This window comes from Xenopus tropicalis, chromosome 9, assembly GCF_000004195.4.
Source record: "Xenopus tropicalis strain Nigerian chromosome 9, UCB_Xtro_10.0, whole genome shotgun sequence".
Taxonomy (NCBI): Eukaryota; Metazoa; Chordata; class Amphibia; order Anura; family Pipidae; genus Xenopus; species Xenopus tropicalis.
In genome coordinates, this window is record NC_030685.2 from 59704048 (window position 1) to 59721610 (window position 17563).

Sequence of the window (17563 nt, forward strand, 5' to 3'; positions counted from 1 at the left end):
GTGAATCCTATTATATCTCGCATGAATTGGAGGAAGGGCTATTTATTGTGAGTTATATACAAACTGCATATGTTATATGATTTTTACTTATCCCCTTCCTTTACAGACCAGTAATGGTGGGGGTAGCCTAAGCGACTATTCCTCATCTGTCCCCTCTACACCGAGTACTAGTCAGAAGGAGCTGAGGATCGACGTGCCCCCAGCAGCCAGCACACCCACTCCCGTGCGCAAGCAATCAAAACGGCGCTCCAATCTCTTCACGGTGAGCCTGTACCACAGTGCTTGGATTCATGATCACTGCCCAAGAAGGGGTTACTCTTCCAGGGATAAGATTCTTACGGGGGGTGCTGCAACGCTTGTTTTTGGGGTTGTGGCAGTTTCATAATTTACATAATAATAATTATGGAGCTACTAGTAGCAGCTACTTGTCATGGCTGCTAAAACAGGCAATGCTGATCATTTACTGATAATTGTCTCTACATGTGTATTAGCAGAGGCAATTCTTAAGGTGGCCATAGACGTTAAAATTCAGTATCCAGGTCGCAAAGCGAGCGGATCTTCTCCCAATATGAGTTGAATTGAGGCTAATTTGGTAACATTTTTTAACCTGCCCAATCGATATATGGCCGATTTCGTGCCAGATTTCGGTGGGGCAGGCCCGACATTTGTGCCCCTACACGGGCCGATAAGCTGCCGAATCGGTCTATGGGACCAATATTGGCAGCTACAATCGGCCCGTGTATGACCACCTTAATTGTTGTCTATGGCAGGGTATTTTCTGGCGTAGCCATGACAAGTAGCAGCTACTAGTAGCTCCCATTTGTCTTCACCTTTAGACAAATGTGGACCTCAGGGATTCCTGTATAACTTCACTTTCCAATGGCTCCTATAATACTGTTTTAACAATGTACATGTAACGTACTGTGAATAAGTAGTAGGAATTGAATGGTTAATGTAGTGTGAAGTAAAGAGAAGCGCAAGCCTTCAGTTCTAATGCCAACTTGCATCTTTATCTCTCAAAATTCCCATCGACATTTGGTAATTGACTGTCTCCATTAATGTAACTTGCACCACTGGCCAGCAGGAGGCAGCAGAGAACAAGTAACTCCTCCATGAGCCTCAGAAAAATTCATTTTGACAGATATTTGCTTTAAAAAAAACTGACAAATTGCACCTTCCAGACCTTTCTTACACAGGGCTATATCATAAGTATGCCATGCTCACACTCCACCTTTCTAAATTCAGACTGGATTACAGTGCATTTTAATAGGAGCCTTAATAAAATTTGTAATAAAAAAAAAATGTGAACATTTTAAACAATGTTAGCTTTTGTTTTGCATATAGATTCTAGCACTTGTCTAGTTATGTATTATTGCAGACCTGAGTACAGACCAAAAAAAATCATTACAAAATTTATAAAAATGATTTTCAGTTTTTTTAGAAATAAGTCAGTATACGGTTAATTTCATTTCAAATTAGCAATCTTCATTCAGCCTGTTTAACCCATTGCGTGTTTAAAGGAGCGACTGTTAATTGAAAGGATGGGATGCAGGGAGCCAAGCTTTCCTCCCCAGTGGTCGCTGTCCTGTGAGTAATGTTGCTGGGCAGAGTAATGGAGTGCGGCTGTCAGGGTTAGTTACTTTGCAGAGTGAGAGATGTACTGCTCTTGCTCATATTATAAATCTCTCTGTCGGTGGAGGGGCTACGGTAATGGCTAGAAGATGGTGGGGGACATAATGTAAGAGCCACTTTTATTTAGCGCTTTTGTTAGAGGCCCAGAGAGACCCCTCTGTGAAATTGTTACTGTGAGGCAGGCGGAAGGAGAGGGCTGCTCTTTGGGGCGTAGAAGCCATAGTAGGGGCTGCACAGTGAGTATGTCATATTCATGATTTCCCTGTGATCACTCTCTCCTTGCTGATATTATGCAGCATTGGAATACTGATGCCAGATCCATGGGAGCAGCTTAGGGTCTTAGCCTGAGGATTCCTCTGCAAGAGCGAATTGGTTTTCAGTAGTAAAGACAAACCTTTCATTATGGGAGCATTGGATTGATCTATATTATAAGAGTGCCCCAAACAAGTTACACTTCCTAAGTTTACTCTTAGCCAAGGAACATACCCATTCCCAATATTCTAGAACAGGGCAAGGCAGCTGGATATGTCTTAATTTTCTCCCATTGGGCTGAATAGACTTCTTTGCATGATGATAAGTAATAAACATACGGCGGTAAGCTTATAGTTTTTCAGTACCATAGAATACCCTGTTGTCCAGTTATATGTTAGTGACTGCCCCAGGGTACGGGCACTTTTTTTTAATTTTACCCACAGGTGTTAAAAAAGAGCTTCACATCTGCTGATGTTGAGAGAGAGGCAGTCTGTTTATCCTTCCCATAGCAGAGTGTATCATAATGGAATCATTTGGAGATTAGAATACAGGAATTTCCACCTCTCTCATCCCATGAATTGCCACCTCTCACATCTGCTAATGTCATTAAACTGTTTTAAAGAAGATAAAAAAACAAACTTATGTAATGAAACATGTAAGAAGAACATACAGCAAATCCAGTTAAAAGTTGCTGGAAGAGGGAGCTAACACTCTATTCCTTTAAAATAAAATTCTAGATAGTTACGATGTTAAGAAGTGACATCCCCTTTTACCAAATGCTCCTGGCAAACTCCATGGAAGGTGCAGTGGGGTAACAGTAGTAATGAAATGTCTAGCCTTCCCATGCCCTGAGAATAGAGATACATAGGCTGGGTGCTAAGGCTGATCGGAGTTGGCAGGATACTAAGGATTATAATAGTTGACAGATTACCAAGGGTGATGGGAGTTGGTAACATACTAAGGGACATATTTATCAAAGAGTAAAGTAAGAGTTTGCCACGGTTTACTAAAGTGAAGTTTTGCCATTCTCTATTTATATCTATGGCAATTTTAATGACATATGTATCAAATGGTTTCACTTAGTGATACTCTTAAAAATCCCATAGAAATAAATGGAGAATGGCAGAATTTTACTGTGGCGAGCTCTAACTTTACCCTTTGATAAATATGTCCCTTAAGCTGGTCACACACGCACCAATAGTATCGTATGAAACCTTGTTTTGTATTATATATGGTGCGTGTATGGCGGATCGACAAGACAACGATATCGGCAAAATCTGCATTTAGGGCTGAATCTTCAGTTGGAGGTAGAATCCCTATTGGTTATTGGTACAAATATGGCCACCTTAAGGCTGATGGGGGTCTAGGGTATACTAAGACTGATGGAGGTCTTTGGTATACTAAGGCTAATGGGGGTCTACGGTATACTAAGGCTAATGGGGGTCTACGTTATACTAAGGCTGATGGGGGTCTATGGTATACTAAGGCTAATGGGGGTCTACGGTATACTAAGGCTAATGGGGGTCTACGTTATTCTAAGGCTGATGGGGGTCTATGGTATACTAAGGCTAATGGGGGTCTACGGTATACTAAGGCTAATGAGGGTCTACGTTATACTAAGGCTGATGGGGGTCTACGTTATACTAAGGCTGATGGGGGTCTACGTTATACTAAGGCTGATGGGGGTCTACGGTATACTAAGGCTAATGGGGGTCTACGGTATTCTAAGGCTAATGGGGGTCTACGGTATTCTAAGGCTAATGGGAGTCCACGGTATACTAAGTCTGATGGGGGTCTACAGTATACTAGGCTGATGGGAGTTGAGAGGGAGGCAGTCTGTTCCTTCCCATAGCAGAGTGTATCATAATGGAATCATTTGGATAACAGAATAGAGGAATTGCCACCAGTGATGTTTTTTGCCTTTATTAGCCCAGTGATTAATCATACAAAATGATAGCATAGGGGCTTGCACTCTTTAGTTTTTCCTCAATATATATACTATACTGAGAGCTAGGAAGCTGCACACCAAAAAACGCTAATAATACCTGGGTGCCTGTGCAGGAAATAATCATACAGGCATGAAGTGACGGCACACACAGGATTTTCACACAAGAGTTGCAGAGATACAAAAATGATCAGAGGTTTTATTATGACCTCTGATCATTTTTGTATCTCTGCAACTCTTGTGTGAAAATCCTGTGTGTGCCGTCACTTCATGCCTATATATATATATATATATATATATATATATATATATATATATATATATATATTATATATTCTGCACCCACAAGGGATGAAATGAAGCGGCAGCTCTGAAGGGGGGGAGCACTAGGGAAGCAGCCGCTCTGTGTTTGTGGAGGTTTTAACGGGATTTGAACTTTTGCTTTTCAGTCTCGCAAAGGGAGCGACCCAGACAAAGATAAGAAAGGTCTAGAGAGCAGAGCAGACAGCATCGGCAGCGGGCGAGCAATACCAATTAAACAGGTAAGCTTCCTCCCGGCCCCCGCCTCCCACCGCCAGCCTCCACTGTGTAATTAGAGGAGCCCACGCTCGGGGTCTCGTTTCCGAGCCCCCCGCTCTCCACGCCGTTTGATGCCCCCCTCCCTGTATGTGCAAGAGTTGCTCACTTGACATCAATTAGGCACGAATCCTGCGCACATTAAAATAGGATCATTAGGATAAGGAGTTAGTGTGAGAGGGGGAGGGGAGCTGCCATGTGACAACAGACCCTAATGAAGTGAGCTGTTCAGGGGGAGGCAGCTAGGCCCAGGCAGCTTCAAAGTAACGCCTTTGTGCAGGAGGCTTTGATTGGGCCTCTCTGCGCCTGTCTGCGGGGGGATAGAAAGCCCCCTCTGATAACCGCGCACAGGCTTGATTTGGCTGGTAATCTGAGCCCCCCTCTGACGGCCGCCGGGCAATTAGCCACACAGAACGTGTCAGCTGCAAGACCCTGTTTGTAATTTGCTAATGAAGTACTTGTACCTTTTGATTAGGTTCAGTTTCATTTAGGCCTCCATTACCCGAGCGAGCGTTTACAGCCCTAATGAACGGCCTTAATTAATCCTTTCTGGTGACGTGCTGCGGGAAGGGGGGCTAAGGCACAGCCAGCAGGAACCTGGGCTGGGAAACGTTAGCCCAGGAGCGGCCGTCAGTAGCCTAACGAGGAGGAAACGCTTTGGTGTGGATCCAGAACATATTTATAACGAGGCGAGCAGGAGCCTTTCAATTGAATAGGGATTCCAGCTTCCCCCTTACTAGGGTTTCCACTCTAGTGAGAGCTGGGCTTCCAAACTGCCCTTTCATGCAATCATAGAATATTTCAATGTATTGTGTATACCTTTACCTGATGGGATAGGAGGTGTGCAGTTCTGCATGCCATACTTGCTCTACCTTTTGCCCCTATCCCTTTTATACGTGGTGTAGTCATCTCGTCCTTACATAGAAACACTTCATAGACATACAGAAAAGGGGTCACATCCATGCAAAAAAATATTACTATTTTCCTTATATCATCCTAAGTTCACCGACATTTTGGTTGTCTTTTATGGGAGGTAGGTGGACTGACCCATCATCTCTTTATTGGTATCTACGATGCAGTAACGTTTGCATCTATAGAAAGGTCTTGCTCATAGCTTTTCATGAAACCCCTAGTGGGCAACAAAGCTAATGGACTATTTTTGCTGTGGCAGAATATAAAGGGGCTCTCAGAAATGGTTTTATATTTGTCACTATTTTAGACCTTGGTTGAACAGCTTACAATCAAGTTTTAGCTATAAAGAAGAGTAATGGAGGCATGAAGCTGTGACCTCCTGCTCTACTTTTAAAGCTAATTATGAATTGAGCATTAAATGAATAAACAAGGGTAATCCCTAACAATGCCTAAGTAAAACCATTGAAAATTCAATATTAGGGTTGGCATTGTGGTCCCTTAATTGAAGAATTTTATTAGAAAATAATTAGGTTAGATTCAGATCACAGCCACCAGTATGTCGGTATGCTTTGACTCAAATATATATACATATATATATATATATATATATAAAAACGTCGCGTGTATGTGGCATGCTATACTGATAAGTATGAACCTTGTACTATTTTGAACATTCGCTGTAACTAATTTTAACAAATGCTTTAATAAAAGCTATGTTTTATTCTTGGAGTGCGGCTCAGTTGGAAGGTATATATATATATATATATATATATATATATATATATAAACGTACATGTTTGTGGATTGTATAATATAAACATGTTGTCACACAGAGTAATCTGCCAGAGTTCTTGGGCAACCTGAGGGGCCTTAAAAATTGCATTGGAGAACACACAGGCCTCTGTCCTAAATAATCTATTGAGCAAAACAAGATCATTATAGAAGTATAGTCTCCAGCTGATGACCCCATAATTTCTGTGCCTAGGATGGGGCCAACTTGGACTTGGTTGGACTAGAGTGTAGCTCCAGTGATATGTGCATGGGTGCAGCCAGTTAACAGTGGGGGGAATACTAAGATATATGATCAAGGATTTAGAGTAAACAGTAATAAGTTATATAGTGCAGCATTTATTAATGCATATTGCTTTATCCAGCCCTGTTTTCTTTCTCTGATGCATTTGTGCTGGGGTTCGGGGTGAAGATCTGTACATTCTGGACTCCTGATTGCAGTGGGAAGCAGAGGCTTCTGTGGTGCTATTTGCATAAATCTTGTTAAGTCAGTGGCAGTTAATGAGGTACAAATGGGGCTGGGAAGGTGACATGCGGATCAGTGCTGGCACGTGCAAGGTTCCTACAGAGGTATCAGCTGCCCAGGCTTGTGCCCCCCGCCCCCCGCCAACAACTCTGTTCCCTTCCTGCCTTGTGCTATCATTCAAGCACATAGATGATAGCGACACACTCACTAATTGGGGCACTCCTCATTTTGCATACTGCACATTCATTTGCAGATTTTATCCCTTTGCATTTTTAAACTCCAAAATAAAGATAAACCTTGGGGGTTTAAATGATTTATTAGACATAATCGATACTGGGCTCCTCTTAAATGTGAAATCCTCAGCAGTTGCCTCTTTATCTAGCAGTAAAGTAAGTTGGGGGAGGACAGCAAAGGGGTGCTTTATACTAAAGCTGAGAATACAAGGTATATATATACATACAGAAAAAGGCCGAGGCACACACTTATAGGGATTACAACCTGGGTGCAAATCAGATAAACAATGTAAATACGTAAAAAATGCTGATGCACACCAAAATCAAATTTTCCTGGTGTGCATCAGCATTTTTTACATATATATATATATGTGTGTGTGTGTTTTTTGTGTTCTCTTAGCAACCATTACATTTCACCTTGAAGCTGACTGGAGCAAAAATTAAAAATATATAAAATGCATTTGTATTTTTGTTTACACCTCTTTTATGTATATTTTGACTTATATTTGAATGCAGGTACTGCAGAAGAAGGTGCTCTATTGCTGAGTGCTTTCCCTTTGTGACAGTTTCACTTTTGCCCAGTGATACAGGGCTGTACAACACAGGCATCATCTCCCCGCCTGCTGTCATTGCAGATAGATCAGACCTCTGGACAGAAGTTTGTATGTCTCTTCCCAGTGCCTCGAGCCAGTGCCTGTGGGACAAATCTTTATTAAATGGGGCCCATAAACAGCTTCCCATTAGGAGCGGAATTGTATCACTTTGCCGCATATAATTTGGTCACCCAGCGTTGGTTGAGTCACAGAGACTCATTACGAGTCCTTGTGGATGGGACTGAAAGCTGCTAACGATTGTACCAGTATAATTAAATCTTTCCAAGCACTCGGCAGCAGTGTCAACGAACTGTGAAGAAAATAATGTTATATAGCCAATCAAAAAGAGATACTTGTAAACTCATTTGAAGCGTCAGTGTGTGTTAGAGCCCTCTCTCTGGATGATGCTTATTGCTTGAGAAATTAAAGATACAGTTTTGTGCTAAGAGGCAATCCGGAAATTACATCCTGAATTAGTTGTTAATTGATTTGGTAATTCCCTGGGGTCTGCACATACTCTCTCACTCCATTTTTTCCCTTTTTGTTGCTTTTCGTTAAGTGTCTCTTCTCCCAGCTCCACAATCATGTTTACCAATTAGATGTAATGATAGGAACAGTATGTGTTTGTACGTCGAATGCAGTGTGTGTGTGTAAGTGTGCACATTAGGTGCATTGTGTGTTAAGCAGTATGTTTGCCGCTTTCTAAAACATGTACCAGGGTAATAAGAGTATTAGGCTTTTTATTTGTGTGAAGAATTCTTTTTCCCGGTTCTTGTTATACCAGTGTGCATGTCCCTGATTCTTTGTGTACACCTACAAATACCCCTGATGTATCTTCTACATGTGCCTCATTTAAGCTGGTCATGCACGCACCTGTATTATCATACGAAACCTCGTTTTGTGCGATATTCGGTCATGTATGGCGGATCGACGAGACAATCAATATTGCAAAGGCTGCGGATATCGTTCGTCTCGTCGATCGGGCGGCCTGAGCAAAATCTATGTTTAGGGCTGAATTAGTAGGTGGAGGTAGAATTTCTATTGTTTCTACCTCCATATCTGACGATTCAGCCAATCGATCTTTCCTGCAACCAGTGGTTGCAGGAAAGATCGTAATTGCTATGTTATGGCCACCTTTAGTATAAACACAGCAAAGAGCAGTCCATAAGCAATGGCAAAGGCACTGCATACATTGCTGTATGCTCATACAAAGGATGGCTTCCATTTTGCCCTGGTATGGGGTGTGGGTTGCACCTGTGTGGGCATCCAGTTCTAGTTAGCCTGTGGTTTTCAGACTTTTTAGGACCAATCCTGTATTCCCTTAGCTCATAATTGAAGGAAATATATGTAGACATAAACATGTCATGCATTCAGTCAAAGTTCCAAGAATATCTAAGACCACTTGTTTAATGTTTAACCCTAAATATAACTGATCTTTAAAATAGGCTTTCAAGTGTATTCAAGGAAGGAAATAGGCATTATTCCCAAATGTCTGAGCCTACATAGGGGTATATATACATATATGGGTTTTTTTTCTCAGGACCAAGGGTGTTCTGGATAAGGGGTCTTTCCGTATTTGGCTAGTCATACCTTAAGTCTACTAAGAAATCAATAAAACCCAATAGGATTATTTTACATCCAGTAAGGATTAATTATATAATTAATTATAAACAAAGCACTGTTTTATTTTTATAGTGAAAAAGGAAATCAATTTTAAAAATCTGAATTATTTGATTAAGATGGGGTCTATGGGAGACAGGCTTTCTGTAATTCGGAGCTTTCTGGATATCTGGTTTCCGGATAAGGGATCCCATACCTGTACATAAATCCTTGGTCTGTTCCTGGCTTACCCATCTTTCTTTCAATCCCCTAATGGAAGGCTTGCATAACAATGAATGAAGAAAAAATGATATCACTTCTTTCTGGCACCAATGACAAATGTCTCAAATTTTGTGAACATTGGCACTATTGGGCTACCCCCTTAGGTTTGGATTTGCCCCTCTTTTCTGCATAATTTAATTTGGATGTCCTTTGTAGTTTTACTTTACTGATTTGATCAAGATACTTATCATGTAATGGGTTTCTCCATACATTACAGGAACTGTCAGTAATTTTGGGGTGTATCACCATGGTTGCCCATTCATATTGGTACCTCCTTTCCAAATTTAGTATTATTTAACAAATAACTTGGACAGCAAGTTAGTTGTAGTCTTTTATTTATTGTTTTTGATTACCAAGCCATTACAAATACTTATAATGCTTTTACTAAATAGTTTAGATATGGTTAACAGTCTATTCATTTATGGTCTCTGACTATGTACTTCTTCCTTTCAAGCAAGTCTTTGCTTTTTGTTTTCTAAAAGTCCAGTAAAAATGTATAAATTGAAATCTATGGTCTGTCTGTAGACTGCCGTGCCCAATACATGTGCCAGCTCTCAGGACTGACATGCAGAAGACTGGCATTTTGTAGTTGAGAAAAACATCCAGCAGGAGGTAGAAATTCTGCTCAGTACTGTTTGTTAGTCCCTAGTGTTGGCCAGATGAGAAAAATGTTTATGGTTTATCATATGAAAATGTGGAATTGGAACTGAAGATACATTTTTTTTTTCTCATCACATCTTATCTTGCCTTATATCTCTTATACTGTTCTACAGATTTTGTTAGACATTTTTTCTGGTTTTGGCCATACTGCCCAACCATATGGACATTTGTGCTGTCTTGTTGGATTGCAGTTCATCTATTCAAACTGAAATTTCATATGCTATTGACGCTTTTTGGCGGGTGCATCAAGAATCAGCAGATGGAGAAGTATGATGTGGCTATACCCATGTATGGCCATATCGCACATTATGCGTCTGTTTGATCCGGGGGCCAATTGTTTAGATACCTTTAAGGTTGGCCAGTGTGTGGTCACCTTTATAACATGAGACATAGAACCTAGATGTCCAATACTCTTCTCTAAAAGTATTTTGATTGGTGACCTGTATTTCTAAATTACTACTGTGGTGTATGGCTTGGGGGGGGGGGGGGGTGGTGCTACATTTGTAGTTCAACTGTAGAACAGCAACAAAGTAAATTCCTGTTCCAGTGCTGTCTGTGTCTCACAAGTCTACAGGCTGTGTTTTTCAGCTGACCAAGGCAGATTTGTATTCTGAGGTGTTTTTCATTTGTGCCTCAGTATGGAGTGGTGGCAGGGGCTGGCTGTCTCTTTCAGTAGCACACCCATGGCTGCCATTAGTGGGGTACTGTAGTCCGGGGTCCCATGTCAGAGGGCGGCCAAAGAGATGTAAAAAAAATTAATGAATTGCAAAGAGGGCTTGTGGGAAAGTGTGTGAGGCTTGTCCATGTTTTAGGCATGGCTTATGTATATTATATTTACGGGGGGTATCAGGGGCATAATCATACATCTGCGGGTAATTTTCCCAGCTGGGGCTCCATTCTACTTGTTGGCAGGGCCCAGGTTGCCATTGGCTTTAATAAATGAATAATGTGGGGCCCTGGATACACCTTGTTGTTACTGCTATATGCACAGAAAGTCACTTGATATGACTGTATATTCAAATGGAAACTTACTCACCTGCTTAAGGCTAATGTCCCACGGGGAGATTTAGTCACTGTGATTTTTAAAAAGTGAGTTCCAGCAACAAGTCGTCTTTTCCTAACAAGCGATTACTAGAGACAGGGCTGCCATCAGAACTCATGGGCCCCATACAACACAATTAGCAGAGTGGTTTAAAAACAAAACATACATTGGTTAACAGGGGACCTAATGGTCCCAGGTGCTCCTTAAAGGACAAGGAAAGTCAAAATCTATTATGCTGTGTAAAAAACTGCGAGAAAATTCGCCACACATCGCCGTGTAAAAATGGTGTAAAATCGGCGTAATGTTTTTACGCGTTTTTTCTTCCACCGGAACTTATGGAAAATAACAGACGGCGATCTTTTCCATTTATTTTACTCAGCTTTTTACTCCGTTTTTTCGGCGAATTAGTTTTACACAGCATAATAAATACGCCCCTTACTACATACTCGTTTCAGTGAACGACGCCGCCATCTTTAATAAGGGATGCCCACTTCCTTTCCCTCACTGTCTCTACTGTGCATGCATCCCCAACATCCTCCAGCATCCTCCCTGCGGCTCCCGCTCCCTGCAGCACCTTCCAGCTGCGTCCTTCTGTGTCCAGCCGCATCTCACAGCCCCCCCCGCCCCGGCTGCGTCCTCTTTTTATAGCTCCAGCTCACTGCTGCATCCACTTTTTATATGGTGCGTCACCATAGCAACTGGACGCTAGGGGTGCGCTCCTGCTTGTGCGCATGTGCTTACTAAAGAGCTGGTCTTAGTGTCTGTGCATTATGGGAATCTTCTCTACCCAGCTCAGTGTTTTTTCTTCCTGTTTGGCTTCTGATCATCTAAACGATTGAAATATGGGGAGACTTGAAGGCACTATTGAGACAACTGTAGGTATGCCTGCAGCTTGAGATTAACACTTTATTAGCCTTTCCTTCTCCTTTAAAAAAAAAAGAAAAATATTTCTAATATAAATTTATTTAAAAATCCATATAATTTTTATAAAAAATGTCATCCCTTGCCTGTGTTCCCTCCTTTCACTCCATTCATTCTGATTACTGAATGCATAAATCTTTACATGGTACTAACTTCACTACATCAAAATCATCATCCTTATAGTAAGGATGGTCTTGGATGGCAGGGAAGCAGCTTGTAGGGTTGTTTCTGACCAAGGTTGGATATAGTGAGAGGTAAAGGCATAAAACAACCGCGTGCTGCTGCTCCTCCGTGAAGAATTTGCAGCAGCGCCGATTGTTTTACTGGTGTCCAGCCAGTGGGCGCCTAAGCTTTTGTGCAATCAGTAATCAGAGCTAGCGAAGTGAAGGGGGAAATCACAGGCAAGGGATTATGTTTTTTGTTAAACAAAAAAAAAACATATTGGATTTTTTTAATAAATGTACCGTATATACTCGAGTATAAGCCGAGTTTTTCAGCCCCAAAAATGGGCTGAAAAAGCCACCCTCGTCTTATACTCGAGTATATAGAGAATTTGAAGATGTACCTTAACAGTCCGGCATCCTGCTGTGTGCGCTCGCACATCCCCCAACACCCCCGTGTCCGGCATCCGTTGCGCTCGCGAGACTGGCCTGTGTTTTTGTGCGTACGTTGGCCCTCCTATTCCCTTGCCTTGGCCTGTCAGCAGGAGCCTGTAGCCTGAATGCTGGGCCGGCCAGCGCCCCCGGGGAGCAGCGCCCAGTGAGGCCTCTCAGCCCAAACAGTACTAAGAGCAGGCCAGATCCGAACCGCCTGCCCCTATCTCATGGCGTCCGACAGCAACACGGAGGAATTTTTTGATGCCCCAGATGATGTCAACCTATCCCGTTCTCCTGCGGTGTGAGTAGCTCCCTATTCTCGTACCTTTCTCTCCCCTCTTTATCGACTGTCTCTTCTTTCTTATTCAACTTCTCCCAATCTTTCTGCCCCCATACTACAACTCTTTTCTATTAGCTTGTGTTTTCTGCCTTCCTCTGCCTTCTTTATACATGCAACTCTCCCCTCACTGCACGGAGACATTTGTTTCTATGTAAAGTTTCAATTCCTTTTCACGCTCTCTTACTCCGTGTATGTTTATCCTCCAGTATTCTATGTTTTTCTGTGCTCATTCGACTCTTGCATTTTATTATAATCGCGTTGCCCAGCTTAGGGTTTTCACTGCCCCCAGAACCTGCATCTCTCTGCCCCCAAAATCATGTGTTACTTGTGTCACCCATGTGTGTTTTCCTTACTCTCTTCTCGGGCTCATTTCTTTAACTCTACCCACCCCTCAGGCTCACTTCCTTAACTCTACCCACCCCTCAGGCTCACTTCTTTAACTCTACCCACCCCTCAGGCTCACGTCTTTAACTCTACCCATCCCTCAGGCTCACTTCTTTAACTCTACCCACCCCTCAGGCTCACTTCTTTAACTCTACCCGCCCCTCAGGCTCACTTCCTTAACTCTACCCACCCCTCAGGCTCACTTCCCTAACTCTACCCACCCCTCTGGCTTCCCTAACTCTACTCTTACTTATGAAATGAACAAACTTAACTGAAAAGTAAACCCAGAACAATGTCACAAGACATGTCACACGCAGGATGGGAGCGCGCACAGCGGGATGGGAGCACACACAGCGGGATGGGAGCACACACAGCGGGATGGGAGCACACACAGCGGGATGGGAGCACACACAGCGGGATGGGAGCACACACAGCAGGATGGGAGCACACACAGCGGGATGGGAGCACACACAGCAGGATGGGAGCACACACTGCAGGATGGGAGCACACACAGCAGGATGGCAAGTACTTGATACTTAGTATGGCAGCTTCCTTAGCATTCCCAAACTTGCCTGACAGTTAAAAAAAAAAAAAAAAAACAACTTAGCAGTAGCAGCTGCATTTCCCACCGTAGGCTTATACTCGAGTCACTAAGTTTTTCCAGTTTTCTTAGGTAAAATTAGGTACCTCGGCTTATATTCGGATCGGCTTATACTCGAGTATATACGGTATATTAAAAAAAAAATGTCTTTTTAATAAAGAACCTGGCACCATAAGGGCTTAGTTTTTCACTTTACTTCCCTTTAAAAAATGTACTGCAATTCCCATTCTCTGATAACTTAAGGGGGGGCCCTGCGGGTGTAGGTGTGTAGGAAAGCATATCCTAAAATTATACTGATAACACCAGTCATATCCCCGTCACTAGGATTGGCTTCTGTGCAAGATAGTTATAATCAAAACTTTGCAATTTAGCGCCTGTCACTATTATACCTCATCTCCATACTGTTACCTGAAAACAAACCCTGATATGTAAGCAAGAGACACTGAGCTACTATAAGTTGCAGTGAACTGCTGTAATGAAGTTATTCTCATCAGTGCAAGATGTAGGAAAACTATAAAAGTAAGAAAAACACAGAATTACATTTTTAATGTGTTTTAAAACTAGTAGCTTACGTTCTGTTGTCTATCCATTATAGTCAGTGACTTAGCCAATTAATCCATCTCCTTCATCCAAGCCTTCAGGTTATGGTGTGAATAGATATACTGTATATGAGCAACAGAGAATACCACTGTACAGGGCAGCCTTGAGGGCAGACAGTTGTCCTGGTGTGTTTTAGGGTCATAGGGGGGGCCGGCCACGCTGCACTTGGATTAGCATGGCCCCTCTGCAGTCAGTGACCAGCAGCCTTCAGAACACAGGACTAGAGGTCGAGTGCTTGATTCTTATTATCTCTAACAGCTTTCTGTGACCTCATTTGTCAATAAAGTTTAAGTCCCAGAAAGGGTGCATGGTGATTTGCTGGGCTGGAAGGGACCCTGGATTGCGTCACTGACTAGAGATTTCCACAACTGAGCGATTCTATTTCTCACAAATCAAGGTGTCATATTCCCCGCCCACAATTAGAAATTACATTCACTGCAATGGGGAAATTGCAGCGACTTTTCCGCTCAGTGGGTTTTACTTTCAGTGATTCCAGTAGTTTTGAATGACAATGCGTCCTTTGTAAAATCGCTCGGAAAAGGGTCTCATAGCGATTCGGAGCGATAAGTGATTTGAAGTGGTATTGCCGGTTTAGGTACTGCCGATTTATATTCTTCTCTATGTAGAGACAAAACGAGCGACTTGTCGCTGGAACTTGCTTTTTAAAAATTGCAGCGACTAATCTCTCCCTAGGACATTAGCCTTATGGTACACCAAGAAAAACAAACAAAAAAGTCCAGAGTGACTCAGTATGTTACTGCTATACTGGAAAAAACAAAAGATGGCTGTTATTGGAATCCTATGCACAAAATGTTGTGAATCACAAATGTTTACATTTTAAAATGATGTTAAGCAGTCCATCTTGTCATGTTCAGTATTTGTAGTCTAATAGGAGACAGTTGATCAGAGTTCATGGCACCCACCCTAGCAAGACTCTGCTCTCCGTGCCCACACCGCTAGTTACACTGATTTGGTCCACCATTCATATTTATTCCGTGTGCTGTGACAGGCGCGTCGTGTTTAATACGTTCATTTAGATTTATAAGCATTGTTTACAGAACCTGTGTGGCTGCTGAAGCTCTAACAACATCTGTTCCTTGGTACTAATTAAGTGCTAATTACAAACAAGCTTCGTGTGTTTGTCATTGTAACGGGCTACTCCTTTCGTGGCACAGAAGCACAAGCAGAGTGTGGGGCAAAGGCCTCCTAAGGGCCAAAGGTAGCACATGTTTTTCAGAAGCCCCTGTATGCAGTTTTGCACATTTGCTATAACCAATTTGTGCACAGGGTTCCAGTCAGAGTTTTTCTTTTCTTCCAGTATGGCAGTACCATACTGAGTCATTCTGATTTTTTTTATTTTTATTTTTGTATATGTGTGTAATTAGAAATTATACATGTCAGCCTTGTACATTACAGGTGTTGACTTGGTGCTAAGACTTCTTGTACATAACTGACAGAGAGAATGGCAAAGCCTGTGCAAGCATCATAGCATCAACTATATTAGTGTAGATTAGTGATCCTCACCAGTGGCTCCCCAACTTTTACTTTTAAATATGGCTCATGGGTAGAAAAGGTTGAGAAATGTCCACCATTGTGGGCTGGACTCACTAGTATATTTTGTTAATTTGGCAGTAGTTATATTTTGTTTCTGTGCTGTCCACCCTATGTCCCATTAGCTCCTAATGTGTTTTAAAGGTGTGTACCTATTTGTGCCAAGTATTGTAGACCCGGTGGTGGATTTTGTTTATGCCAGAGGCCCAAACAGCCCCCCCTAAATAGGGACTGTCTGTGGTATCTTACAGCAGCCCCTATGACATTTGCCAAAATCCACAGATTGGCAGTCCTGACCTGCATGTAGTTCCAGTGACTGCTATTTATGCACAGGTAGTGCCATTTGTGTTCATGCCCTGTCAGAGAGTGTAGAATTAGCTAGTAACTGTCAGATTTAGGTCATGTCTGGTCATTCCATTTCCTTGGGATTACAATGATCTGTGTATTTTTGTTTATTTTTCAAAATCTGCCAATATGTGCCATGAAGTAAAACAGCACATGCTGAGCTCACACTGCCTGCTCACACTGCCTAGAACATAGAACTGGCACTCCATTATACCTTTGCCCATTTTAAATTGCAGCCCTGCTTTAATTACCCCCATGTCTTCCTGTGCCCTGCGGGCATGAGTGCCCGCCATACAGCTCTGCCATAAATCATCTTGATCTCTGGTTAAAGATTGCACCTGGGCAGTATCTGAATAATTCACTTGTCTAGGAGGGGTAGTAGATCTACAGTATTGAGTGCAGACTGGCGTATGGTGTGTAGCCTGGGGTGTGACGTGTGTGCTGAAGTTACAAGCAAAAGGCCTGCAGTAGCTATTGCACTGCAACTATTATGTATTTAAGGAAGTCTTGCAGTTCAGCACCCCAAAAAGCTAATTAAGCTAGACAGCCAACACTTTCCCTCACCAGTTTTTAGGTGTTTTTTTTTTACACATGCATCGAATTATGAACATATATTTTTAGTTAGCTAGAAGTAGTAGGTACTACCCTCACTGTAGGTCATGAAGCTATAGGAAATCCTAAAGCTGGCCAATATACAGACTTCTAAACACTACCAACTGGCACACAGTAACTTATTTGCTTCTGTATGGGCCCCCTGACCAGTATGTTGTAAAAAATTGTCCAGTTGTGTAGGAGTGTTGATTGTGTCCTTATCTGACAGGTCTGTATAGGCTGGCAGTGTGATCTGTTGGCCTCCGGGTATTCTGTTTTATTACCAATAAAAGCTATGATTAAAAGAGCAGAGTGTGCATCGGAAGGGGAAAATCCCCTTTGTTACACTAGGAGAGCCTGTATTCTCCCCTGCCATGTTGTTCACTAGCAGGCGGTTAAAAGACAAGTTGTGTTTTTCAAAATCACATCATGAGAAGGCGGAGGTAGTGAGCTAAAGGGCAAAGATGTAATCATGCAAATTAAGGAGAGTGCCCCACTGTAAGGAGCAGGCATCTGCTAATGACTGATTAGGAGTAATAATGGCTTTTATGTCAAATTTAGACCCACGGATGTGCTAGGATAGCGAGTACTCTCTTCATAGATCATTAGTGAATCTGCTGTGAATAAATCTTTGAGATTCCCATTTCTGAAGC

General features: G+C 42.3%; 1 protein-coding gene across 6 annotated transcripts in view; it reads left to right on the forward strand.

Moving 5' to 3' along the window:
• The window catches only part of agap1 (ArfGAP with GTPase domain, ankyrin repeat and PH domain 1), a 242127-nt gene that overhangs the window by 154151 nt on the left and 70413 nt on the right, over nucleotides 1-17563 (forward strand). For all 6 annotated transcript variants that reach the window (XM_004917871.4, XM_004917872.4, XM_002931998.5 and 3 more), the window contains 2 exons: nucleotides 107-262; nucleotides 4279-4371. In XM_004917871.4, coding sequence (XP_004917928.1) covers nucleotides 107-262; nucleotides 4279-4371 — 249 coding nt within the window. The remainder of the gene's footprint in view (nucleotides 1-106; nucleotides 263-4278; nucleotides 4372-17563) is intronic.